The following is a 27,993-nucleotide window of genomic DNA, read 5'->3' as shown; positions in this document are numbered from 1 at the left end:
TTTTCCTTATACAAAATTAATTTTTATATACTTGCAAAAAGTAAATAAAAGAATCTATATTCTTGAATGTTGGGGCCCACTCTTTGTCTTCATCCATCTATGTCACCTTTAAAAAAAATAAATCTTATTTGCATTAAATTATGAATCTTTAACAAACCCCATTTAAGAATCAATCCAAAAAAACTAGAATATATACAGTATATACAGTGAAAATATACACAAAAAGAGAACAAATTTAATTTGTAAGTTAAAATGGGAAAATTGGTTGTGTTTGTAGCAGTTGTATGTAGTGCAGCAGCAGCAGTTATGCTAATGAAGAGGAGGATGAAGAATTGTGGTGAGTGGGAAAAGGCTATGGCTATATTGAAGGAGTTTGAGGAGAAGTGTGCAACTTCAGTTGGGAAACTAAGGCAAGTGGCTGATGCTATGAGTGTAGAGATGCATGCTGGACTTGCTTCTGAAGGTGGAAGTAAACTTAAGATGCTAATTAGCTATGTTGATAATCTCCCTACTGGGTGAGTATTAGTGTGTGTATGTATCATAAACTATTTTTTTGCTTATTTGGGTGTTCAAGAATTTGTCTCTTTTACAGTAAAGCTGTGATCTTGGAGCATTATAAGCTATTTTTTTGCTTATTTGGGTGTTCAAGAATGTGCATAAACTATTTTCTGCTTATTTAGTTATGGTGATAATCTCCCTACTGGGTGAGTATTTTTGTGTGTGTGCGCATAAACTGTTTTTTTTGCTTATTTGGGTGTTCAAGAGTTTATTTCTTTTACAGTAAAGTTTTGATCTTGGAGCATTTTAAGTTGTTTTTTTGCTTATTTGGGTGTTCAAGAATGTGCATAAAGTGTTTTGCTGCTTATTTGGCTATGTTGATAATCTCCCTACTGGGTGAGTATTTTTGTGTGTGTGCGCATAAACTGTTTTTTTGCTTATTTGGGTGTTCAAGAGTTTGTTTCTTTTACAGTAAAGTTTTGATCTTGGAGCATTTTAAGTTGTTTTTTTGCTTATTTGGGTGTTCAAGAATGTGCATAAACTGTCTTTTGCATTAAATTATTAAATTATGAATCTTTAACAAACCTCATTTAAGAATCAATCAAAAAAGCTACAATCTTTACAACATATTCAGTCAAAATGTACAAAAAAATTCAAATTTTGTTAGTGAAAATGGGAAAATTGGTAGTGTGTGTAGCAGTTGTATGTACTGCAGCAGTATGTGGTGCTGCAGCAGTTTTGTTAATGATGAGGAGGATGAAGAATTGTGGTGAGTGGGGAAAGGCTATGGCTATGTTGAAAGAGTTTGAGGAGAAGTGTGCAACTCCAGTAGAAAAACTTAGGCAAGTGGCTGATGCTATGAGTGTAGAGATGCATGCTGGACTTGCTTCTGAAGGCGGAAGTAAACTTAAGATGCTTATTAGCTATGTTGATAATCTCCCTACTGGGTGAGTATTTTTGTGTGTGTGCATATCTTGTGGTTGTCTTGTTTCCTGTATTAGCTAGTAGTCTGTTATTCCGTTTTGTTGTGTGCTTTTATGTTTTGTGTTTGTTATTGTTGTTTTCAATGTTTTCGGTACAAGAATCTGTATATAGGCAACAACAACTTCAACACAAGTTCAAGTCTAATACAAGAACACTTATGAAGTTCCTTAACACCTTCAATACAAGATTAAAAGTAATTTATCCAAGAAGTGTGTTATTTTTTCCGAAATGAGATGAAACAGAAATGTAAAGCCAAGTCCCCCGACTTCATGGAATGGCCTTAAGGAATAATTTCCCTCACTGTACCTGAGGTTGTGGAATCATCCTCCCACGATAAAATGGCTTTCAATCCGAACAATAGCGGTACCTCAAATTGTTGGATTCCTTGAACTCACTCAACAACTTAATGATCACACAGAGTTTTTGTACAGAAGAAAAATATTTTTTGTTGTCAAAAATCATATTTATACCTGAGGAATATATCAGGTATTTATAGCCTTTAATGTGTTCTTTCAAAAAGGATGCATTGGTTCAGCAGAAAGGCACCTTTTCAGTACAATCACGTCACCTGCGCCTGATCATGCGCCGCAGGTGACGTTTTGCAAATTCCAGTAGCTTCTGCACTACATCTGCGCCCACAGGTCGCATACCTGCGTTGCATCTGCGCCCGCAGGTCACCCTACAGCGCGAAACAGTGTGCCTTTTACCTCGAAGGATCGCATCCCTTCGAGATGCATTGCGTATGCGTTTGCATGACGTTTGAAATGCGTCCGCACTTGGAGGAAAATAATTATATCAGATTTTTTGATTAAAATTTCACTTGTAAAACAAGTTTCAAATAAAATTCGTCTAAAAAGATGATGGATTAAGGGCATTTTAATATTATTCTTAAATGCCAAATTCATTATTATAGTCTCTTTAAGACCTTACTTTGTGGAAGTTACAACATTTATTATTTGTTGGCAATTGCCGTGGGGTCCATCCCCATGCCACTTTACAATTTGCTGAAAGTTGAATTATTCAACTTTTGTGGCCTACTTTTTGTTGTAAAAAATGGCAACTTTCGTTGCGTACTTTTGAAAATTCAACATTTGTGGCTTACTTTTTGTTGTCAAATTTGGCAACTTTTGTTGCCTACTTTTTCTTTTCAACTAAGTGCATACGATTTCTGCCTATATATAGAGGCAGCTTCACTTCTCTTCAATACATAAGAATACCAATAGAAGATTAATATAAAGTTCATAAAAATTAGTCATGTAAAAGAGTATTAATTGAAGGGAGGTGTTCTTATTGTGGAGCTTTGAACTCAACTCTTGTCCAGAGTTGTTGAGTTGTTGTGAGAAGGCTGTTGTATCCTGGAGGGGACAAGTCAAAGAAGATAACTGCTGGACCGGTAAAACATTTGCTACAGTGGGTTTGAATCGGAATCGCCTTAAAGAAAGCGAGATATCCGCGCCTAAGCCGAAGAAGAAGAAGATAGTCTTTTATATTTTCTTCACTTGTAATTTTCAGTTGTAAATTTATTGTAATTTCACCAACAATTTTAAGGAGATTCAATGGCAACAATTGAAAATTTCGCGGATATCAAGATGAGAGATCTTAACAAGCCATTCCGGTTCAACGGTACTCACTTCAAGAGGTGGAAGGGTAAAGTACTTTTCTACTTCAGTCTTCTCAATGTCTCTTATGTTTTAACTGAGAAGAATCCAAATAAAGTAGATAACTCTTCCATGACCGACGACGAACTTATCTCTCTTCAAGAGAAAGTTGAAATATACGACAGTGACTGCTACAAGTGTTGGTACTTTTTACTTAATTGTCTGTCTGATAATTTTTATGATTATTATGATAAAACTTACTCTGGTGCAAAGAAAATTTGAAAAGCATTGCAGAGTAAGAATGACACTGACGAGGCGGGAGCGAAAAAATATACGGGTAGCAGATTTTTCCGTTTCCAAATGGTGGACAACAAATCAGTGGTAGACCAAGTTCAAGACTTTATAATGATCGTTGGCGAGCTCAGGTCCGAAGAAGTCAAAATTGGAGATAACCTTATTGTTTGTGGCATAATTGATAAACTTCCACCTTGTAGAAGAAATTTCAAAAAACTATGCGCTACAAGCAAAAGGAAACTTCTGTTGAGACCTTGATAATGAGAATCCGCATGGAAGAAGAAGCAAGGGGCCAAGATGCACTTATGCAAACAGAAGAGAACAACATCACACCGAAGGTAAATTTAACTTCTTCAAGTAATGCTACCCCTGAATCTAACAAAAATACTACTTTGAAGCCAAAGAAGAAAAAATTCAAGAAAAATGATGGTAGACATTTCAAGTACAATAATGGTGAAAACAACCAAGCAAAAAATCAACATGTACAGCAAAAAGGACCGTGCTTTGTCTGTGGCAAGCTAAGTTGCTCGAACTCGGGTGCGGGTGTCCGATACGGGTACAGATCTAGAGGTCGGATCATTCACGGTCTCAATTTAAAGATTCGGGGATATGGATCTAGAAATGAATACGGGTGCGGGGATTCGGCAAAAAATAATTTAAATATCTAAAAATAGAGTTATAAAACATAATTATGAGATATTATATGAAGAACTTGATGAAAAGATGTTGTTCAAGAAGAAAATCTTGGAAGGACATAAAAAGAAAAGCAATAACATAGAAATTTCTATATACAAGGTATTCAATTTTCTTCAATTTCACCTTAGCTTTTGTTTTGATTACAAAATATCTTAAATCTGTTCGGACTTTTCCAGTCGATTTTGGTCAAAGTACCCAAAATCGGTTGACCAGATCGGGTACGGATCCCACACCCACACCCACACCCACACCCATGTCGTGTCAACACGGGTGCGGCACCCAAAAGTGAAGAGTCCAAGTAAGTTAGGTGGCAAGAGTGGGCATATTGCTCAATTTTGCAAATTTCGGAAACGTGGGCCTACACTTCAGGCAAACGTTACCGAAGAACCATTTGTGGCAACGATAACAGACATAAACATGGTGGAGAATGTTGATGGATGGTGGGCTGACTCTAGTGTGAGAGACTAGCTTTGGATGGCTTTAGGCGGGGTAGGGGTAGGCCGAAGAAGTATTGAAGAGGGGTGATTAGACGTGACATGGAGCATTTACAGCTTACCGAGGACATGACTCTAGATAGGAAAGTATGAAAGACGTGAATTAGGATAGAAGGCTAGTGCATGTGGGGGGTGCCTTTGGTACGTTAGTGTAGGGTATTAATGTGTGGGTGTCTTATCTCTGTTGTGCCATCTTGTTTCATGCTTTTATTATGAATTTATTTATTATTCTCTGTTTTGAGCCGGGGGTCTATCAGAAACAGCTTTTCTACCTCTCCGGAGGTAGTGGTATGGACTGCGTACATCTTACCCTTCCTAGACCCCACTGTGTGGGAATACACTGGGTTTGTTTTTGTTGTGTTGTTGTTGTTGGAGATTCACACACAAGTCAAGTACTTGGAATGGGAGATGTCGAGTTGAGGTTTACTTCTGGAAGTGTATTAATCTTAAAAGATGTACTTTATATTCCTTCTATAAGAAAAAATTTGATGTCTAGTTTTCTTCTTAATAAAGCAGGCTTCAAACAGATTATTGAATCTGATTACTATGTGATTGTTAAGAAAAATATTTTTGTGGGAAATAATGGAGAATGTACTCTTGATTGATAACTAAGATATGGAAGATCAGTTTAGTTATTTAGTTTCTACTTAGGAGAAGATGACAATTCTTTATTAGTTGATTCTTTCCTTATTTGTTTTGTATTCTCTTGTATATATACACATACATATCAATGAAATCAGCACAACTTCATCTTCAATGAAATCAGCACAACTTCATCTTCATTCTCTACATTTATATGGTATCAAAGCCAAAATACTCTTAACAGAGTCCAAGATCCATTTTTTTTCTTCTTCTCTTTGCAGCGATGGCCCCTTCTACCCCCGTCATTAATGCTGACGCAGCCCTTGTCCTCAAACACTTGATTCAATTCAATCCATCATCCCAGCTGCCCATTAAACTGACTGGCAGCACTAGTTTCACCATCTGGAAAGCCCAGATTGCCATGTTGCTTCATGGCCATGACCTCTATGGTCATCTTGATGGCACCATGCTGTCCCCTGCTCAAACAACCACAACTAACGGCCTTGAGACGGCCAACCCTACGTACAAGGATTGGTTTCGTCAGGATAAATTAATCCAAAATGCTCTCATGGCCTCTGTAGATGCCACAATCGCACCCACAGTAGCTTCTGCTGTCAACTCCAAAGCTGCGTGGGATCAACTTCACACTTTCTTTGCAAGCAAATCGCAAACCCGCGTCTTCAGCCTTCGTCACCATCTCAATAGGGTCAGTAAAGACAATAAATCCATTGCTGAATATATGCGAGAGATTCGCTCTCTCTCTGATGAACTCGCCACAGCAGGTTCACCGGTCAATAATGAAGAACTAGTGGTGAAAATACTGAGTGGACTCGGGTCAAAATTCCGCGAGATCTTTGCAGCCATGCGGGCAAGGGACTCTCCTATTAGCTATGAAGAACTTTTTGACAAGCTTCTTGATCATAAACTTTTCCTCAAACATGAGGATTTCAAGAAGACTTTTACCCAGATCACAGCAGTTGTAGCTCAACGAGTGTCAAATCCTCCATCAGCTCCATCAGCCCCACGCAACAATAGACGCCCATCCAACAACAATAACTGGCGTCCCAATTCATTACGAGTGCGTTGTCAACTTTGTGATAAATTTGGGCATACAACAAATGTTTGCCGCTCTCGGTCCCATAACCACTTTGAAGCAAAAGCAAATTTTGTTGCGCACTCAACGCTGAGTGACCCCTGGATTCTTGATTCAAGTGCTTCTCACCACATCACCTCGGTTACCAACTCACTCCACAATGTTCAAGAATTCAAAGGTTTGGATGCAGTGATAATGGGAAATGGTAATGTGATTTCGATTACTCAAACTGGTAATACTCACTTAACTGCATCAAATACTGCCTTCAAATTCTCTAGTATTTTGTGTGCTCCAGCTATCAAACGCAAACTCATTTCAGTTCATCAATTTTGTAAAGAAAATCTAACCTCCATAGAATTTTTTCCTTTTACTTTTCTTGTGAAGGATTTGACTACAGGAGCACCTCTTCTACGCAGCCCGAATAAAGCAGGTCTCTATGAATGGCCGTCTGTGACTCGACCAAACATCAACATTGTTATTGCTGGACCTTCTTTACATCTATGGCATCGAAGATTGGGCCACCCCCACTCTCGAGTTTTGTTTTCCATTTTAAACAGTTCCCGTCTTTCATATTCTTCAAAAGACAAGTTTACTTATTGTAATTCTTGTTGCTGCAATAAAACTCATAGATTTTCATTTTATTCAAACACTTTGTCCAACAAACATCTATTAGAAATAATTTACAGTGATTTATGGGGTCCATCCCCTGTTCTCTCTATTGATAAAAAGCGCTACTATTGTCTATTTGTTGATCAGTACACCAAATAGATTTGGTTGTACACAATGAAAAACAAACATGAAGTGCAAAAACACTTTCAAAGCTTACATCCTGTGCTTGAAAAATATTTTGGTCACAAATCCTCACACTTTACACTGATGGAGGTGGACAATATAAAGTCATAGAACCATACCTTAATTCTAATGGCATACAACACCTTGTTTCTCCCCCCCATACTCCTCAAAGGGTTGCCTTGGCTGAAACACGTCATCGACACCTTATTGAGACTGTCAAAACGTTGCTTCATCAAGCAAGTCTACCCTCCAATTTTTGGACATTTGCCTGCCATCATGCTACCTTTCTCATTAATTGCCTGCCTACTGCCACTCTTGATAACAAGTCCCCATTTGAAGTTCTTTTCAACAAAACACCTGCTTATGACTCTCTCCGTACATTTGGATATCTATGCTACCCATGGTTACGACCATACACCCAAAATAAATTAGAACCATATTCCAAACCTTGTGTTTATTTCGGTTTTTCCGTCACTCATATTGCCATCAGTGTTTCGACCCCACCAGTTCTAAACTTTTTCTCTCACGGGATGTAAAATTTTTAGAAGAAATTTTCCCATTTGAAAATATTTTTTCTCACTTGAAACAAAACTTTTCATATTTAAATTGGGAAAACACCTTACAACATCAAAATCCAGATGTGGAAATTAGTTCCACCACTATTAATCCAGATCTCACCTTGCTTCCTCCCACTATTCCGTTCAGGCCAGGTGCACACCAAGATACCTGCTTAGTTCGCGCCGCGCAGGGAAATAATCCAGAGTCAGATCATTTCACCACTTCGGAATCAGGTAATCCTCAAACTACTTCCCTATCCCATATTATTGATACCCAACCATCCCACTTTACATTTCAAAGCCAACCCCCTACCCTTTCTGTGCATCCTCGCTCTCTACATCGCCGACCACCAGTTACTCATGTCTATCAGCGTCGCCCAAAGCCATCACAATCCCTCCATACTAACAGAGGTGGGAGCAGTTGCTCTCTTGACTCGCCTCTACCCACTGAACCCATAGTTCAAGTTCCACAAATAGAGCAAAATCGTGTAGTAACAAGGTCGCAAAATAACATTGTCAAGCGACGAAAAATTGTTGACTACACTGCCCAAATAACCCAGTCTGTATAAATGTAGAGAATGAAGATGAAGTTGTATTGATTTCATTGATATGTATGTGTATATAGACAAGAGAACACAAAACAAATAAGGAAAGTATCAACTAATAAAGAATTGTGATCTTCTCCTAAATAGAAACTAAATCACTAAACTGATCTTCTAAGTCACTAAACTGATCTTCCATATCTCAGTTATCAATCAGGAATACACGCTCCATTATGTCCCCCTCAAGTTAGGTGTGACGAGACAACACCTAACTTGGGTAGCATCCGCTGGAAGGCTAGCTTAGACAATGGTTTGGTGAGTGGATCTACAACTTGATTAGTGGAGTGGATGTGTGATACTCGGACTAGGCCATTCCGAACTTGATTGCGAACAAAGTGAAGATCGACCTCGAGGTGCTTCATTTTTGTGTGATGTACCGGGTTTTCAACAATGTATGTGACCCCAAGGTTATCACAAAGTACTGTAGGTGCAACAGAGAGTGGCACATGAAGATCCCTGAGCAAGTGAATGATCCAGTTTGTTTCAGACAAGGCAGAGGCAACTGCCCTATACTCAGCATCAGTGGAGGATCAGGAGACGGTAGGTTGTTTGCGAGAACACCAGGAGATAGGAGTCGTACCTAGAAAAACAATGTAGCTAGAGATTGAGTGGTGATCATTAATATCACCCGCCCAATCAGCGTCAGCATAGGCATAAAGATCAATGGATTGATGTGGAGAAATATGAATACCATTCTGGGATGTTTCTTTGAGGTACCGAAGGATGCGTTTAACGGCCTTCCAATGAACTACGGAGGGAGAGTTTTTGAACTGAGTAAGCTTGTTTATCGAATATGTGATATCCGGTCTGGTAAAGGAAAGGTACTGAAGTTTACCAAGTACACTCCTATACTCTTTGCCATCAGTTTTAGGGGCTCCGTCATCTACCAGTAGTGCCTCAGATGTACTCGTTGGGGACTGAACGCCTTTGCAGTCCTGCATCTGAGTGTCATGCAACACCTCTTGAATATACTTAGATTGGCTAAGAAACAAACCGTTGGCATCCCTGTGTACCTCAATGCCCAAGAAATAGTGCGGTAAACCAAGATACTTAAGAGAATCTTTTGGAAAGAGAAGAAATGACTTCTTGAAGGAGTGATTCATTGCTGCCCGTGAGTATGATGTCGTCCACATATATTAGTATATATATAGTTACTCCAAAGTTATGCAGAACAAACAAAGAATTATCAGATTCAGACATACGAAATTCCATTCTGATCAGAGAATCAGTGAGTGTATCATACCAGGCTTTAGGAGCTTGTCGCAGTCCGTAGATAGCCTTTTTGAGATGACAAACATAGTCTGGATGTGCTGAACTTTCACACCCGGGTGGTTGGGTCATATAGACATCTTCCTGAAGCTTTCCTTGAAGAAAAGCATTGTTGACATCTATTTGATGTAAGGGCCAACTTTTTTGTACAGCGACGGTGAGGAACGCTTTTGCAACCAACGTGCTTTGTACCTATCAATGGAGCCATCAAGCTTTGTTTTGATTCGGAACAACCATTTGTAGGGAACAACATTTCTGGTGTGGTCCGGTGGAACCAACTCCCAAGTCTGGGCAGGCGATTAATGAGAAAGGTAGCATGATGGCAGGCAAATGTCCAAAAATTGGAGGGCAAACTTGCTTGATGAAGCAACGTTTTGACAGTCTCAATAAGGTGTCGATGACGTCTTTCAGCCAATGCAACCCTTTGAGGAGTATGGGGGGAGAGACAAGGTGTTGTACGCCATTAGAATTAAGGTATGGTTCCATGACTTTATATTCTCTGCCTCCATCAGTGTTAAGTGTGAGGATTTTGTGACCAAAATATTTTTCAAGCACAGGATGTAAGCTTTGAAAGTGTTTTTGCACTTCATGTTTGTTTTTCATTGTGGACAACCAAATTTATTTGGTGTACTGATCAACAAATAGACAATAGTAGCGTTTTTTATCAATAGAAAGAACAGGGGATGGACCCCATAAATCACTGTAAATTATTTCTAATGGATGTTTGTTTGACAAAGTGTTTGAATAAAATGAAAATCTATGAGCTTTATTGCAGCAACAAGAATTACAATAAGTAAACTTGTCTTTTGAAGAATATGAAGACGGGAACTGTTTAAAATGGAAAGCAAAACTCGAGAGTGAGGATGGATGTAAGGAAGGTCCAGCAATGGCAATGTTGATGTTTGGTCGAGTCAGGGACGGCCATTCATAGAGACCTGCTTTATTCGGGCCACACAGAAGAGGTGCTCCCGTAGTCAGATCCTTCACAAGAAAAGTAAAAGGAAAAAATTCTATGGAGGTTAGATTTTCTTTGCAAAATTGATGAACTGAAATGAGTTTGCGTTTGATAGCTAGAGCACACAAAATACTAGAGAGTTTGAAGGCAGTATTTGATGCAGTTAAGTGAGTATTACCAGTTTGAGTAATCGGAATCACATTGCCATTGCCTATTGTCACTGCGTCCAGACCTTTGAATTCTTGAACATTGTGGAGTAAGTTGGTATCCGAGGTGATGTGGTGAGAAGCACTTGAGTCAAGAATCCAGGGGTCACTCGGTGTTAAGTGCGCGGCAAAATTTGCTTTTGCTTCAAAGTGTTTATGGGACCGAGAGCGGCAAACATTTGCTGTATGCCCAAATTTGTCACAAAGTTGGCAACGTACTCGTGATGAATGGTGTGGAAAGTTACGCCACTGAGAATTATCCATTGGATTGCGCCACTGGGAATTATCCGTTGGATACTGAGAATGAGTGTTTTGATTAGGCTGCCTGTATTGGGGACGCTAGTTATTGTTGTTGGATTGGCGTCTATTGTTGCGTGGGGCTGATGGAGCTGCTTGTTGAGCAACAGCTGTTGTGATCTGTGTAGAAGTCTTCTTGAGGTCCTCATGTTTGAGGAAAAGTTCATGATCAAGAAGCTTGTCAAAAAGTTCTTCATAGCTAATAGGAGAGTCCCTTGCCCGTATGGCTGCAGAGATCTCGCGGAATTCTGACCCGAGTCCACTTAGTATTTTCACCACTAGTTCATTATTGACGGGTGAACCTGCTGTGGCGAGTTCATCAGAGAGAGAGCGAATCTCTCGCATATATTCAGCAATGGTTTTATTGTCCTTACTGACTCAATTGAGATGGTGACGAAGGTTGAAGACGCGGCTTTGCGATTTGTTTGCAAAGAAAGTGTGAAGTTGATCCCACGCAGCTTTGGAATTGATAGCAGAAGCTACCGTGGGTGCGATTGTGGCATCTATAGAGGCCATAAGAGCATTTTGGATCAATTTATCCTAACGAAACCAATTCTTGTATGCGGGGTTGGCTGTCTCAAGGCCGTTAGTTATTGTTTGAGCAGGGGACAGCATGGTGCCATCAAGATGACCATAGAGTCATGGCCATGAAGCAACATGGCAATCTGGGCTTTCCAGATGGTGAAATTAGTGCTATTAGTGCTGCCAGTCAATTTAATGGGCAGCTGGGATGATGGATTGAATTGAATCAAGTGTTTGAGGACAGGAGTTGCGTCGGCATTAATGATGGGGGTAGAAGAGGCCATCGCTGCAAAGAGAAGAAGAAAAAAAAATGGATCTTGGACTCTGTTAAGAGTATTTTGGCTTTGATACCCTATAAATGTAGAGAATGAAGATGAAGTTGTATTGATTTCATTGATATGTATGTGTATAGATACAAGAGAACACAAAACAAATAAGGAAAGTATCAACTAATAAGGAATTGTGATCTTTTCCTAAATAAAAACTAAATCACTAAACTGATCTTCCATATCTCAGTTATCAATCAGGAGTACATGCTCCATTAGTCTGTACCCGCCATTTTACCTGTAACCCACAAACAAGCACAAAAATTATCATATTGGAGAGATGTTATGCAGGCTGAGTATGATGCACTAATAAAAAACCAGACTTGGGAGTTGGTTCCACCGGACCACACCAAAAATGTTGTTTCCTGCAAATGGTTGTTTCGAATCAAAACAAAGCCTGATGGCTCCTTTGATAGGTACAAAGCGTGTTTGGTTGCAAAGGGATTCATTCAATTCCTGTGGTTGATTTTCATAAAACGTACAGTCCAGTGGTTAAACCAACCATAATTCGGACCATCCTCACCATCGCTGTACAAAAAAGTTGGCCCTTACATCAAATAGATGTCAATAATGCTTTTCTTCAAGGGAAGCTTCAGGAAGATGTCTATATGAAGCAACCACCCGGGTATGAAAGTTCAGCACATCCAGACTATGTTTGTCATCTCAAAAAGGCTATCTACGGACTGCGACAAGCTCCTAAAGCCTAGTATGATGCACTCACTGATTCTCTGATCCGAATGGGATTTCGTATGTCTTAATCTGATCATTCTTTGTTTGTTCTGCATAACTTGGGAGTAACTATGTACATACTAATATATGTGGACGACATCATACTCACGGGCAACAATGAAACACTCATTCAAGAAGTCATTTCTTCTCTTTCCAAAAGATTTTCTCTTAAGTATCTTGGCTTACTGCACTATTTCTTGGGCATTGAGGTACACAGGGATGCCAATGGTTTATTTCTTAGCCAATCTAAGTATATTCAAGAGGTGTTGCATGACACTCAGATGCAGGACTGCAAAGGCGTTTAGTCCCCAGTGAGTATATCTGAGGCACTACTGTTATATAACAGAGCACTTAAAACTGATGGCAAAGAGTATAGGAGTGTACTTGGTAAACTTCAGTACCTTTTCTTTACCAGACCGGATATCACATATTCGGTAAACAAGCTTACTCAGTTCAACAACTCTCTCTCCGTGGTTCACTGGAAGGCAGTTAAACGCATCGTTCGGTACCTCAAAGAAACATCCCAGAATGGTATTCATATTTCTCCACATCAGTCCACTGATCTTTATGCCTATGCTGACGCTGATTGGGCGAGTGATATTAATGATCGCCGCTCAATCTCTGGCTACATTGTTTTTCTAGGTACGACTCCTATTTCCTGGTGTTCTTGCAAGCAACCTACTATCTCCTAATCCTCCACTGAGGCTGAGTATAGGGCAGTTGCCTCTGCTTTGTCTGGAACAAACTGGATCACTCACTTGCTCGGGTATCTTCATGTGCCACTCTCTGTTGCACCTACAGTACTTTGTGATAACCTTGGGGTCACATACATTGCTGAAAACCCGGTACATCATACAAAAATGAAGCACCTCAAGGTCGATCTTCACTTTGTTCGCAATCAAGTTCACAATGGCTTAGTCCAAGTATCACATATCCACTCCACTGATCAAGTTGCAAATCCACTCACCAAACCATTGTCTAAACTAGCCTTCCAGCGGATGCTACCCAAGTTAGGTGTTGTCTCGTCACACCTAACTTGAGGGGGGCATAATGGAGAATGTACTCCTGATTGATAACTAAGATATGGAAGATCAGTTTAGTGATTTAGTTTCTACTTACGAGAAGATCACAATTCTTTATTAGTTGATTCTTTCCTTAGTTGTTTTGTGTTCTCTTGTATATATACACATACATATCAATGAAATCAGCACAACTTCATCTTCATTCTCTACATTTATAGGAAAAGGGTATGCATGTGATGGTATGTTCAAGTTGAGTGTTGAAATGAATAAAACATCTACTTCTGTTTACATGCTTTCTTCTACTAATTTTTGGCATGCTCGTTTGTGTCATATAAATGAACGTTATGTGGGAATCAGGAGTAGTTTAGGATTAATTCCAATGATCAAAAAGAATTTTGAAAAATGTGAGGCTTTTAGTAAAGCCAAAATCACAAAAAGGCCTTATTTTCAAGTTGAAAGAAAAACTAAATTATTAGAATTAATTCATACTCATAGAAGGAGTATAAAGTACATCTTTTAAGATTAATACCCTTCCAAAAGTAAACCTCAACTCGACATCTCTCATTCCAAGTACTTGACTTGTGTGTGAATCTCCAAGCATGATGGTTTTGGGCTCCTCAAAATTTATATATTATTTAAACCAGTCTTTGTCATAACAGACATGACGGTTTGCACCAGAGTCAGCCCACCATCCATCAACATTCTCAACCGTGTTTATGTCTGTTACTACTGCCACAAATGGTTCTTCGGTAACGTTTGCCTGAGGTGTAGGCCCACGTTTCCGAAATCTGCAAAATCGAGCGATATGTCCACTCTTGCCACTGATAAAGCACGGTCCTTTTTGTTGTACATGTTGATTTTTTGCTTGGTTATTTTCACCATTATTGTACTTGAGATGTCTACCATCATTTTTCTTGAATTTTTTCTTCTTTGACTTCAAAGTAGTATTTTTGTTAGATTCAGGGGTAGCATTACTTGAAGAAGTTAAATTTACCTTCGGTGTGATATTGTTTTCTTCTATTTGCATAAGTGCATCTTGGCCCCTTGCTTCTTCTTCCATGAGGATTCTCATTATCAAGGTTTCAAGAGAAGTTTTCTTTTGCTTGTGGCGGATAGTTTTTTGAAATTCCTTCCACGAAGGTGGAAGTTTATGAATTATGCCACAAACAATAAGGTTATCTCCAATTTTGACTTCTTCGGACCTGAGCTCGCCAATGATCATTATAAAGTCTTGAACTTGGTCTACCACTGATTTGTTGTCCACCATTTGGAAACGAAAAAATCTGCTAGTCGTATATTTTTTCGCTCCCGCCTCCTCAGTGTCATACTTACTCTGCAATGCTTTCCAAATTTTCTTTGCACTAGAGTAAATTCTATCATAAAAATTATCAGATAGACAATTAAGTAAAAAGTACCGACACTTGTAAGAGTCACTGTCGTATTTTTCAACTTTCTCTTGAAGAGAGATAAGTTCGTCGTCGGACATGGAAGAGTTATCTACTTTATTTGGATTCTTCTCAGTTAAAACATAAGAGACGTTGAGAAGACTCAAGTAGAAAACCACTTTACCTTTCCACCTCTTGAAGTGAGTACCGTTGAACCGGAATGGCTTATTAAGATCTCCCATCTTGATATTCGCGAAATTTTCAGTTGTTGCCATTGAATCTCCTTAAAATTGTTGGTGAAATTACAATAAACTTACAACTGTAAATTACAAGTGAATAAAATATAAAAGACTATCTTCTTCGGCGAAGCGTGGATATCTCGCTCTCTTTAAGTAGATTCAAACCCGTTGCAGCAAATATTTTACCGATCCAGCAGTTATCTTCTGTGACTTGTCCCCTCCAGAACAATCTTCTTACAACAACTCTACAACTCTGGACAAGAGTTGTTGCCAAATTTGAAAACAGTCTGTATGCACTTATTTGAAAACTCCGATCAAATAAGTGCATACAACAGTCGTATGCACTTATTTGAAAAGAAAAAGTTGTCAAATTTGACAACAAAAAGTAAGCCACAAATGTTGAATTTTCAAAAGTAAGCAACGAAAGTTGCCATTTTTGACAACAAAAAGTAGGCCACAAAAGTAAATAATTCAACTTTCAGCAAATTGTAAGAAAAAGTGTCATGGGGATGGACCCCACAGCAATTGCCAACAAATAATAAATGTTGTAACTTCCACAAAGTAAGATCTTAAAGAGACTATAATAATGAATTTGGCATTTAAGAATAATATTAAAATGCATATTAAAATGCCCTTAATCCATCATAAACTCTTGCAAGTTCTCTTCTCCCACAAATGTGGGAGAATTAGTGAACTTTCCTTTAAAAAGAGTACACTTTCCAATTTGGTGAATCTCTTTCCCTCCACTATTTTTCCTTCATTTTCCATTTACATATACACCTTGAACCCAACAGTTATACTGGTATTTGTCCTGAGCCGGGTCTATCGAAAAGAGCCTTTGTGCTTCTGCTTTATCTGAGGTAGTGGTATGGTCTGTGTACACATTACCTTCCCAGACCCACTATATGGGAATATATTGGGTATGTTGTTGTTGGTGGTGGCGGTGGTGGTAGTGTGTGAGTGTGCATAAACTGTTTTTTTGCTTATTTGGGTGTTCAAGAATTTGTCTCTTTTACAGTAAAGTTTTGATCTTGGAGTAGCAGAAACTGATTTTGCTTATTTGGGTGTTCAAGAATTTGTCTCTTTTACAGTAAAGTTTTGATCTTGGAGCATTATAAGCTATTTTTTTTGGCTTATTTGGGTGTTCAAGAATGTGCATAAACTGTTTTCTGCTTATTTGGGTGTTCAAGAATGTGCATAAACTGTTTTTTTTGCTTATTTGGGTGTTCAAGAATGTGCATAAACTGTTTTCTGCTTATTTGGGTGTTCAAGAATGTCCATAAACTGTTTTTTTGCTTATTTGGGTGTTCAAGAATGTGCATAAGCTGTCTTTTTCATCAAATTATGAATCTTTAACAAACCCCATTTAAGAATCAATCCAAAAAGCTACAATCTTTACTGTATATTCAGTCAAAATATACCCAAAAAATTCAAATTTGTTAGTGAAAATGGAAAGCTGGTTGTGTGTGTAGCAGTTGTATGTACTGCTGCAGTTTTGTTAATGAAGAGGAGGATGAAGAATTGTGGGGAGTGGGAAAAAGGGATAGTTATGTCGAAAGAGTTTGAGGAGAAGCGTGCAACTCCAGTAGGGCAAGTGGCTGATGCTATGAGTGTTGAGATGCATGTTGGACTTGCTTCTGAAGGTGGAAGTAAACTTAAGATGCTTAGTACCTATGTTGATAATCTCCCTACCTTGTGAATATTTCTGTGTCATTGTGTGTGTGTGTGTGTGCAGAAACTGAATTTTGCTTATTTGGGTGTTCAAGAATGTGCATAAACTGTCTTTTGCTTACTTGGGTGTTGAAGAATTTGTCTTCTTACAGTAAAGTTGTGATCTTGGAGCAGCATAAACTGTTTTTAACAAATGATTCATTGGCATATTCGAGGTGGTTATTAGCTATGTTGATAACCTCCCCACTGGCTGAATACTTTTATTTGTGTGTGTGTGCGCGCGCGCGCGTGCAGAAACTGATTTTTTGCTTATGTGGGTGGTCAAGAATTTCTCTTTAAAGTTGTGATCTTGAAGTAGCATAAACTGATTTTTGCTTATTTGGGTGTTCAAGAATTTGTCTTTTTTTCAATTAAACAGTGATATTGTGGATTTTGTTGTTGAAAATCTTTGGAAAATACTTGATCAAGAACACTAACATAGAATTCTCATAGCTTGAGGTGTGTCAAAGACACTGTCCTTTACGATATTTCACCTGTTATAGATATATCCCTAGTATTTAACAAGTTCTTCTAGTATAAAGTAGGGGCCCGAGTCTTAACAAAAATTAAATAGAAAGAAAATCCAGGACAAAAGAATGTCGAAAAGAGAAGGAAGAAATATCTCTTAATCTCAATCTCTCTACCATAAGAATATGACCAATATATATTGAAAGAGTTGGAGGAGAAGTGTGAAACTCCTGTGGGGAAACTAAGGCAAGTGGCTGATGTTATGAGTGTAGAGATGCATGCTGGACTTGCTTATGAAGGTGGAAGTAATTAGCTATGTTGATAACCTCCCTACTGAGTGAGTATTTGTGTGTGTGTGTTTTGCTTATTTGGGTGTTCAGAATTTCTCTCTTTTTCACTAAAGTCGTGATCATGGAGCAACTGAAACTGATTTTTGCTTATTTGATTGTTCAAGAATGTGCATGAGCTGGTTTTTTTGCTTATTTGGGTATTCAAGAATGTGCATAAACTTTTTTTTTTTTAATTTGCTTGTTTGGGTGTTCAAGAATATGCATAAACTGTGTTTTGCTTATTTGGGTATCAAGAATATGTCTCTTTTTCACAAAAGCAGTGATCTTGGAGGTGTTGTGTCTTGATTTTAGCTTCTGGGGGTGGACTTATTATCAGAATTTTGTGTTTTTAGTTTTTACTTGTGATTCATTGGCATACTCAAGATGTTTATTAGCTAAGGTGATAACCTCCCCACTGGGTGAGTATTTGTGTCTGTCTGTGTGTATGTAGAGACTGATTTTTGCTTATTTGGGCGTTCAAGAATTTCTATCTTTTTCATTAAAGCTGTGATCTTGGAGCAGCATAAAACTGAATTTTGCTTATTTGGGTGTCAAGGATTTGTCTTTTTTTTTTTCAATAAAGCTGTGATATTGGAGGTGTTGTGGTCTTGATTTTAGCTTATGGGGTGGACTTATTATTATGTTTTTTCACAAATGATTCATTGACCAACTCAGGATGCTTATTAGCTATGTTGATAACCTCCCTACCGGGTGAGTATTTCTCTGTGTGTGTGCAGAAACTGATTTTTTTGCTTATTTGGATGTGTACAAGAATTTCTCTCTTTTACGGTAAAGATGTGATCTTGGAGCAGCATAAACTTATTTTTGCTTATTTGGGTGTTCAAGAATTTGAAGGGAGCGTTGGTATAACCGGTAAAGTTGTTGTCACGTCACTACGAGGTCATGCGTTTGAGCTGTGGAAACAGTCTCTTGCAGAAATGCAAGGCAAGGCTGCATACAATAGACCCTAATGGTCCGCCCCTTCTCCGAATCCACCTATCGTGAGAGTTTAGTGCAGGGGGCTGCCCTTTGGGTGTTCAAGAATTTGTCTCTCTTGAGTAAAGTTGCGATCATGGAGGCAGGGGCGGAGCTACAGTATTAGCTACGGGTTCAGACTAATCTCTTATCTTTTTCTTATGCCCTATATTTATATTACTAAGAAGTTCATTAAATATGTGTAAATTTCTAATTGCGAACACAGTAACTAAAACGAGCTATGTGTTGGGCGACAAGTTTTGAACCTACAAACATCAAATTTTGGTTCTGCGTCAATTGGAGGTGTTATCTCTTGATATTAGCTTCTGGTCATTTGGAGTCAGTGGGGTGAAGCCGTGTCAAACTTTTGCGTTTGTTCAAATGATTCATTGGCAAACTCATGATGCTTTTATTAGCTAAGTTAATAACTGGATGAGTATTTGTGTGTGTATATCTTGTATATTTACTTCAAGTTAATGTCTGGTATTACTTTTATTCCTTCATCTTAGGGACGAACAAGGTCTGTTTTATGCATTGGATCTAGGCGGTACAAACTTCCGTGTGATGCGTGTGCAGTTGGGTGGGAAAGAAAACCGTATAGTTAAACATGAAGTTAAAGAAGTTTCAATTCCACAGAATGTGATGGCTGGATCATCATCCGATGTAAGTCTTAAGCTCTATCACCTGTGGAGCCTGCAACTTTTTTAATCCATTCAAGGATATACTCGTACGATTAAACTTCAAACTGGTAATCGCAGGTGTTATTTGATTTTATTGCCACGGCACTTGCAGAATTCGTAGCTACAGAAGGTGATGATTTTCATCTTCCACCCGGTAGACAAAGGGAGTTAGGCTTTACCTTCTCTTTCCCAGTGAAACAATTGTCGATTGCATCAGGAACTCTTATTAAATGGACAAAGGGCTTCTCCATAGAAGATGTGGTTAGTCCTACAGAGTTTCTGATTTTCACTTCCGATTGATCGTGCCCAACAATGAACCTTAGATTTAGTCGAGTTATTTTGATGTACATTTTTGCATTGATGAGGATTTAATGCATAATACTTCATACATGCAAAGTTTTTGAAATAATCTTCAAAAATGTAGCCAGGTGCATGTTGGATCCTTCAAAAGCAGTACCTTTTGAATGATCTGAGTCCGAGCAATGTAGTATTTCATTGCTTTTTCGCTGAGTTGATTTAATTTACTTTATAAGATTTCATTTCCAACGTTATATTGTATGTCAATGCTGAACTCCGCAAGGAATCTGACATAGGTTGGCCAAGATGTGGTTGGGGAATTAACAAAAGCAATGGAAAGGGTCGACCTCGATGTGCGTGTGGCTGCTTTAGTAAGTTTTGCTCCCAATCAAATTCTATAATATAGAAGTGAGCTGATGGCGTTCGTGTATTAGATTTTTGTATGTTTGACAATTCCTGAACCTGAATTTCTTAGTTGACTCGGTTGTTTAGGTCAACGATACTGTTGGAACGTTAGCAGGAGGTCGGTACAATAATCCTGATGTCATTGCTGCCGTAATATTGGGTACTGGAACCAATGCAGCATATGTTGAGCGGGCACACGCGATTCCGAAATGGCATGGCCTGCTGCCGAAATCAGGAGAGATGGTAGATGCTTGCGACATCTCATACAACCTTCCCGACTTAATTCATATTTTTAAAAGTATTCTCCCTTTGTCTTTGAAGGTAATCAACATGGAATGGGGTAATTTCCATTCGACACATCTTCCAGTAACAGAATATGACCAAAATCTTGATGCTGAGAGTTTAAACCCCGCGGAACAGGTAACAAAGACGATAATTCCTTCCCTTTCAACATCTTCTATCTTACATCTGACGTTTGAACGTCTGGAAACTGCGCAGATTTATGAGAAGATGATTTCTGGCATGTATCTCGGAGAAATTTTGCGTAGAGTATTGTGTAGAATGGCTGAAGAAGCTTCATTATTCGGTGATTATGTACCACAGAGACTGAAAATTCCGTTCATATTGAGGTAGCGTATTGCTTTGATCGACACATTTGTTATGGCAGTGATTTGCGTTTTGGCAGCCGCAAACCCCACTCATCTCTTCTAAGAAAATTTCAACAAATAAACACAACCGATAGGAGACATGACGAGAAGGTGGAAAACTGAAAAAGATCTCCAATTGGTGTCGCGTCCACTGCAGATAGTAGTTTCTTCGTCTAAGTTTACTTTCAACGCCATAACGCATTGTTTGAGACTACTTAAAAATAGAATTACTTCGGAAGGAAAAAGTCTATCATTCTGCCACAAGTGAGAAGCTAGATTCTATATAATGAGTTTAAGCTAGATTCTGCGTACGTTAGACCCTTGTGGTTCGGCCCTTCCCCGGTCTCCACACATAACGGATGCTTTAGTAGACCTGGCTGCCTTTTAGTTTAAGTCATTATCTTGTTTGGTTGGTTTCTTTTTTCATGCAATTCTGTCGCGCATTCATCAAGTTCTCCATGAAAATTACTTCCGTAATGCAACTTAAGGTTTATGTAGTTGCACTAATCTCTTACAATGTAAGTTATGCTTCAGATCGGACTAGGTTTGTATACATTTATTTAGCATATATCAATTTTGAAGCATTAACTGCCACGCATGCAGGACTCCGGACATGGCTGCTATGCATCACGACGAGTCTGCTGATCTCAAGGTGGTTGGCAATAAGTTGAAGGATATCTTAGAGGTATTAAGATCAAACGTTTGACTGAAAGTGGAACGTTATCACTCTTAGAAGCTTTTCGTCTTTTTTGTCCTTTATCTGAGTTTAGACCAAGAAGGGGAGCCTTGGAGTAACTGGTAAAGTTGCTGCCATGTGACCAGGAGGTCACAGGTTCAACCCTTGGAAACAGTCTCTAGCAGAAATGCAAGGTAAGGCTGCGTACGATACACCCTTGTGGTGGGGCCCTTCCCCTGACACTGCGCATAGCGGTAGCTTTAGTGCACCGGGCTTCCCTTTTTTTTAACACCTGAATTTAGACCATGGAGTATCACTAAGCTGTCTTGGCTTAAGTGGAGATCGACATATTTCTCATCTTATATGCCAATATTTTTGGTTATAGGTGCCTAATTCTACCTTGAAAACGAGGAAAATAGTTGTGGAGCTATGCGACATTATCACCTCTCGTGGAGCTCATCTTTCTGCAGCAGGGATCGTGGGGATCCTCAAGAAATTAGGAATAGACACTTTGAAGAACGGAGAGAAGCATAGGTCTGTCGTAGCTGTAGATGGTGCATTGTTCGAGCATTACACAAAGTTCAGAAATTGCATGGAAGGAACTATTAAAGAGTTACTGGGAGACGCCGCTGACAGCATAGTCATTGAGCTCTCGAGCGATGGTTCAGGCGTTGGCGCAGCACTTTTGGCTGCATCTCATTCACAATACCTTGGACTTGACGAATCTTGATCACGGTAAGAGTGACAAAGAGAACACTCTTCTTACTTTCTTCTCCGAAACGATTTACCTGTGGATGTCGTGCAAGATTGAGCTTTGAAGTTTGAAGTGAGCCATGGTTCAGCTAAACACGAATATGCTGACATTTTCACTATTGGTGCCTCTTAAGGATCATCGTTATCCAAATGTAAACGTAGTTTTTTTCCTCACTAGGCAGAAATAAAGCTAGGATATAAATAAAGTTCTTCTAGTTGCCACATTTTTGTGTAATCTTTCCAAGATTTGTTGCTGCCAGAAAGTTAATAGTACTGAGGTAGTTCAATCTTTCTTGTTTTACTGTTCCTTTTTGACAGTTATTTGATGAGTAAAGAAAACATTAAAAAGGGCAGCCCGGTGCACTAAAACTACCGCTATGCGCGGTGTTCGGGGAAGGACCCCACCACAAGGGTGTATTGTACAGAGTCTTACCATTTCTGCCAGAGGTTGTTTCCAAGGCTTGAACCTGTGACCTCCTGGTCACATAGTAACAACTTTACCAGTTACTCAAACGCTCCCCTTCAATGAGTAAAGAAAACAAGAAAACATTGGTAAAGCAAAACTTTTGTAGCAGAATAATATTAAAGCAAACACTATGAATCTGATGCACAATGTACAATGCTAGTGTTCACTGCCTAATACATTATCTTTTGGTCTTATTCTTTGCTATTTCTTACTCTATAATCATATCGTGAAAAAAAAAAAGGCAGCCCAGTGCACTAAGGGTTGGTCGGACCACAAGGGTCTATTGTACATAGTCTTATACAGCTTGAAACCAGTGACTTCCTGATCACAATGCAGCAACTTTATCAGTTAGCGATACTTGTAATGCCATCAAATGAGTGATGTAAAACCAACACCGTCATTTTCTTCGATCTTCTCCCTCCTTGAATTTTTGAGGAGTGGCGAAACATCATGTTCGGTTTCATTTTTCTTTTCTCCAGATGTAGGTGAACTGTTGCTGCTACATTGGATCAAGATTTGCAGAACTTCCTTCATTGTAGGCCTTGATGAAGGGAATGTGCTGGTGCAAAAGATTCCGAGCTTAAACACAATGAAGATTTCTTCCCAGTATCGCGTTTCTTTGATGTCCTCATCCAACGCGTCAGCCATAGGTTTTCCTTTTTGAATGTGGCGCCACGCCCAGTCTGCAAGACATGAATCTTCATCTCCGAGATTGGCTTCTTTTCCGGTCACCAGTTCCAAAAGTATGACTCCAAAGCTATACACATCAATTTTCTCCGTCACTCTAGTTTTCCGAGCATACTCTGAAATACCAACATGAAAATATCAGCATGTATTAGCATTTAGCAATACTCATAATGATGTTATACATAGGTTTTGATGGTTTTATACCTGGGGCAATGTACCCGAAAGAGCCAGCTACAGCTGTCACCGTGTTATCTCCGGGCTTGAGTAACATCCTGGCAAGGCCAAAATCTGCGATTTTGGCATTGAATTGATTATCCAATAGGATGTTGCTTGACTTCACATCACGATGAATAATAGGCGGTGAGCAGTCGTGGTGCATGTAGCAAAGACCGCGAGCAGCTCCTATTGCGATTTGCAGCCTCTTAGGCCATTCCAAGAGTAGATGTGGTGCTGATGCCGAGGCAATGTTCAACCTCTTCTTCGAGTGAAGCCATATATCCAAGCTCCTATTCTCCATATATTCGTAGACAAGAAGTCTCGACTCTTCGTTGAAGATGAAGCATAGGAGTTTTACTATATTGGAGTGTCGAATCGTGCCTAGTATCTGAACTTCTGCAAGAAACTGTTTCTCGTGCTTGAGATCCAACCTTTGGCTGCTCCAAATCCTCTTTACAGCAACATAATCGCCTGATCGACGTAAGGGAACAAGGTAAACCTGTCCTGATCCTCCACTTCCAATTACATTGTTTTCGGTCAGACTGGATATAATGTCTGATTCTGTGAAGTCTAACTTATGGAACGACGTTTGTTTCCATGTCGAAACTAATTCTTGCTTTCTTTTTCTGTGACTTCTCCACACAAACAGGCCATATAGAATTGCCACCAGCAAAGTAACTGCTGCTACACTAGCTAGAGCAGCAACAAGTCCAACCGGAAACTTGTCCGACTTGTTTTCCCCCTTACAAGCCGCGAGTCCTACCGATGGATTACTTGCACAAAGACCGGGATTATTCAAGAAGCTCCTACCGAAAGCTGCATTCTCCAACTGAGCTGGGATTCTACCCGACAGGCGATTGGACGACAGGTTAAGTGAAGTTAACTTCAAGTTACCTAATTCAGCTGGAATATCACCTGAAAATTGATTACTTGACAAGTCCAAATCAATCAGGCTTGGTAAAAGGCCAAGTGCAGCAGGAATAGGACCTGATAACTGATTTCTGTTACTATTTAAAGTGACAAGTGACTTCCACGACGATATATTCGAGGGAAATTCTCCGGTAAGTCGATTACCATCAAGAAAAAGTTGAGTTAGTTGTGGAAGAACAGTCAATTCTTGAGGGATTTGACCACTTAAGAGATTATTACTTGCCCTGAACACACTTAGACTGTACCAAGTACCCATTCCACTTGGTAATTCCCCCGAAAATTTGTTCTTGCTGATATCAACTCGCGATAGATTCGATCCCACTCTACGTGGAAGTCGACCGGTGAACGAGTTATCATTCATCGTAACCGTCGACAACTTCTCTCCTCTCCACAATCCATCTGGTATATCACCAGAAAGACGGTTATTCTCAACTCGAAGAGACTTCAAACTGTCACAACTTCCAAGTGAAACTGGCAATTCACCTTCAAGATTGTTCCCAAAAGCAATCATCTTAGATAACACCTTGTTATTACAAATCCCCTCAGGTAACTTACCGACAAGTCGATTTTCTGAAACTTGAAAGTCTTCAAGATTCGAAAATCGACCAAAATCAGGCGGAATTTCGCCTGATAAATTGTTACCAAACAACTTAACATTCACCAGTGATGGTAACTTCCCAATACTCATCGGTATCTCACCGGACAACTGATTGTAAAACAACGACAATCCAGTCAACTTCATCAACTTCCCAAAGTCCTCCGGTATCCTCCCAATCAAACTGTTGTTACACAGATCAACAACATCCAAATCCATTGACATAACAGATTGCGGAATGATCCCGGACAATCTGTTGTTATACAAAAACACAACACTCAGATTCTTGAGCTGAAACAAACCAGCTGGAATACTACCACTCAACCTATTAATAGACAAGTCCAAATACTCAAGACTTGTCATATTAACAATACCTTCTGGTATATCTCCCACCAAATTCGCCTCCGTCATCCAAAAATATTTCAACTTCTTCAACTGAGTGAACCTCGACGGTATCCCTTGTGGAGCAAACCTGTTCAAGCTCAACACGAGCTTCTCAAGATTCACCAAATCACCTAACTCTTCAGGAAAAGATCTGTCAAACAAATTCGCAGCGAGTTCAAGAACCTTCAACTCTCTTAATCCACCAATAACTTTAGGTATATCACCATTGAAGTTATTAGCAGTTAGATTAAGGTACTTAAGATTAACCGAAAGACGGTTAATCTCATCAGGGAGAGTACCATTCAGGTAGTTGTAAGACAGGTCTAGGTATTCAAGATTAGTGCAGGTGTAAATATCAGGGAAATTTCCAGGGAGGAAATTAAAACTCAAATCAAGAAAACTGAGATTTTTAAGATAACAAATGAATTTTGGAATTGGTTTTGATATATTACCATGAGTTAGTTGAATACCTGAAACTGAATTGTTTTTACAACGAATTCCAGGCCATGTACAATGGTCTAATGTAACATCCCATTTGGTTACATTAGGTGAATTAGACCAATGTTTTTGTAAGTTGAGTAAAATGGCCTTTTCTTGATCTGAATTTTGCTGTGAATTTCCATGTGTTATCAACAACAGGAATATCAGAAAGGAAAATGAGATTTTGGGTGTTATTATTTTGGACATTTTTTTTATTTTTTCTTGGTTTGTATGAGCATTTAGTTGAATTTTTTTTTTTTTTCAAGAATTGAGAAAGATGATTGTGATAATTATGGTGTGTGTTGGGATAAATGTGAATACTCAATACTGGTCAACTCTGATTTTATAGACTTTTTTGCTTTCAAATACTGTGTGCTTTTGTCATATAGTTAGGTGGTTGACTTGACTTGACTCAACTATTTATCTATTAATTAGAAGTCTCGGGTTCGAGCCCTGAGTATGAAAAAATTCTTGGTAGGGAGCGTTATCCCCGAATAGGGCCCTACCCGACACGAATTCGGAGTAGTAAAGCTCCAATACGGGTATCGAGCACCGGATGGAAAATAAAAAAAAAAACTATTTATTCGGTATTCTGATTGATTAACTTGAGTTTGTGTTATAGAAAAGTATACGATAATGGGTCATTTAGTGCGTGGGATAAGGTGAGATATCTCAGATTCTATCTTGAAGAGGAGTCTTGGATTAACTGGTGTAGTTGATGCCATGTGACCTGGAGATCACGGATTCAAGGAGTAGAAACCGGTGTTCAGAACTTACTGATCTGATTAATTCAGGTTTGTGCTATAGAAAAGTATACTATATGGGGCCGTTTAGTATGTGGTATAAGGCGAGATATTCCAGATTCTATCTTGAATAGGAGTCTTGGATTAACCGGTATAGCTGATGTCATGTGATCAGGAGATCACGAGTTCAAGGAGGAGAAGCAGCATCTTGCATAAATGTGTGATCAGGAAGTCGTGGACGGCTGCATGCAATAGACTCCTGTGATCACGTCTTTCAGCTTTCAGGTTGAATAAATTAGTACATAAATTATAATCTAAGACTGTATTTCAAAATAATTTAGTCCGCGTATCAAATAATTCCCGAAGTGTGACATTTGATTTCACCACTTCCTTCAATAATAGTTGATTGGTTGTTAAAATTGGAGGGATAGAAAGAAACTTGAGAAAAAAGTGCAAAGGGCCCATAGTCATTGAAATTAAGTAAAAATGGTATGCCTATTAAAGTTAGATTCGTTACGTTGTTTAATTAAATCTGTTGGCTTCGTGTCCATCGAAAGTCGGTAGTCTAATCAGAAACAACATCTTGCAGAAATGTACGTGATCAGGAAAGTACGAGTTCAAGTTGTGAAAAATAGTCTTTTGCGAAAATGTAAGATAAAGTTGCTTACGATAGATCCTTGTGGTATAACTCTTTTTCGAATCCCGCACTTAGCGTAAGTTTTAGTGCATCAAATTATTTTTTTTTACTAGTCAAGTGTACGTGCGTTGTACGTGTGCTTCATGTCAAAATGTCAATCAGTTTGTTGTCCGATGTCTATTTAATTCAATATTTTATGCGCTAAATATTTATATAGCTCACTGACTATGAAAAAGCTACTGATAATATTTGCAAATAACATCATATGTATTTTCACAAGAATTTTTGTGTAAATGGACATCAACTTGAAATTAGATCAAATAACATCAAATAAATATAACTAACATAGTGAATGATGAATAATATTAACAGAGTAATATTTTACAACAAATAAATTAATAATCTCAAAATAATATAAATCTAACCTTTACATAGAAACTCTTCAAAGCTCAATCGAATATTCATCTACATGTAAACTGCAACAAACAACAACAACAACAAACCCAGTGTATTTCCACGAAGTGAGGTTTGGGGAAGGTAAGATGTACGCAGTTCATACCGCTACCTTCGAAGGAGTAGAGAGGTTGTTTCCGATAGAAACCCGGCTCAATAGTAAACAAGGGGATGGATGACACAACAGGAAGATCAGGAATAAGAAATAATAGAAATGAAACCAGAGAAAAAATGAAATACGAAAAATAAGGGTAACACTAAATAAGAAAATAGGAACTAAGAAATAGGAAAGTAGCATACCCTCACATACCAACGACACCTA

General features: G+C 38.8%; 2 protein-coding genes across 6 annotated transcripts; one reads left to right on the top strand and one right to left on the bottom strand.

Annotated features, from left to right (window-relative positions):
- The first annotated feature begins 47 nt into the window (after positions 1-47).
- On the top strand, positions 48-22,367 carry LOC107840969 (hexokinase-2). 5 transcript variants are annotated; one of them, XM_016684936.2, is made up of 9 exons: positions 48-515; positions 19,132-19,285; positions 19,381-19,563; positions 19,896-19,970; positions 20,092-20,247; positions 20,326-20,424; positions 20,503-20,633; positions 21,255-21,336; positions 21,713-22,367. In XM_016684936.2, exons 1-9 carry the CDS (start codon positions 253-255, stop codon positions 22,055-22,057), a joined length of 1,488 nt encoding a protein of 495 aa, XP_016540422.2. In that variant the 5' UTR covers positions 48-252; the 3' UTR covers positions 22,058-22,367. The 5 variants fall into 5 exon arrangements, with proteins under 5 accessions (XP_016540422.2, XP_047252543.1, XP_016540421.2 ...); XM_016684935.2 differs by lacking the exon at positions 48-515 and adding an exon at positions 1,105-1,445; XM_047396588.1 differs by lacking the exon at positions 48-515 and adding an exon at positions 3,042-3,712.
- A 262-nt stretch (positions 22,368-22,629) lies between these two features.
- On the bottom strand, positions 22,630-26,159 carry LOC107840970 (receptor-like protein kinase 5). Its single transcript, XM_016684937.2, has 2 exons — positions 23,438-26,159; positions 22,630-23,349 (listed from the first exon to the last, which is right to left on the bottom strand). Exons 1-2 carry the CDS (start codon positions 26,043-26,045, stop codon positions 22,916-22,918), a joined length of 3,042 nt encoding a protein of 1,013 aa, XP_016540423.2. The 5' UTR covers positions 26,046-26,159; the 3' UTR covers positions 22,630-22,915.
- Between the last annotated feature and the right edge of the window lie 1,834 nt (positions 26,160-27,993).

Source organism: Capsicum annuum, chromosome 9 (genome assembly GCF_002878395.1).
Source record: "Capsicum annuum cultivar UCD-10X-F1 chromosome 9, UCD10Xv1.1, whole genome shotgun sequence".
NCBI lineage: Eukaryota > Viridiplantae > Streptophyta > Magnoliopsida > Solanales > Solanaceae > Capsicum > Capsicum annuum.
The sequence above is the reverse complement of the archived record's forward strand: the minus strand, read 5'-3'. Positions and strand labels throughout refer to the sequence as shown.

Excerpts from the sequence above, each read along its gene's own strand:
- LOC107840970 (XM_016684937.2), bottom strand. The coding sequence starts at position 26,045 with ATGTCCAAAATAATAACACCCAAAATCTCATTTTCCTTTCTGATATTC. Across the intron at positions 23,350-23,437 it reads TTTCGGGTACATTGCCCCAG|AGTATGCTCGGAAAACTAGA; the intron begins GTATAAAACCAT and ends TTGGTATTTCAG.
- LOC107840969 (XM_016684935.2), top strand. The coding sequence starts at position 1,138 with ATGTACAAAAAAATTCAAATTTTGTTAGTGAAAATGGGAAAATTGGTA. Across the intron at positions 1,446-19,131 it reads GTTGATAATCTCCCTACTGG|GGACGAACAAGGTCTGTTTT; the intron begins GTGAGTATTTTT and ends CCTTCATCTTAG. Across the intron at positions 19,971-20,091 it reads ATGTGCGTGTGGCTGCTTTA|GTCAACGATACTGTTGGAAC; the intron begins GTAAGTTTTGCT and ends TCGGTTGTTTAG.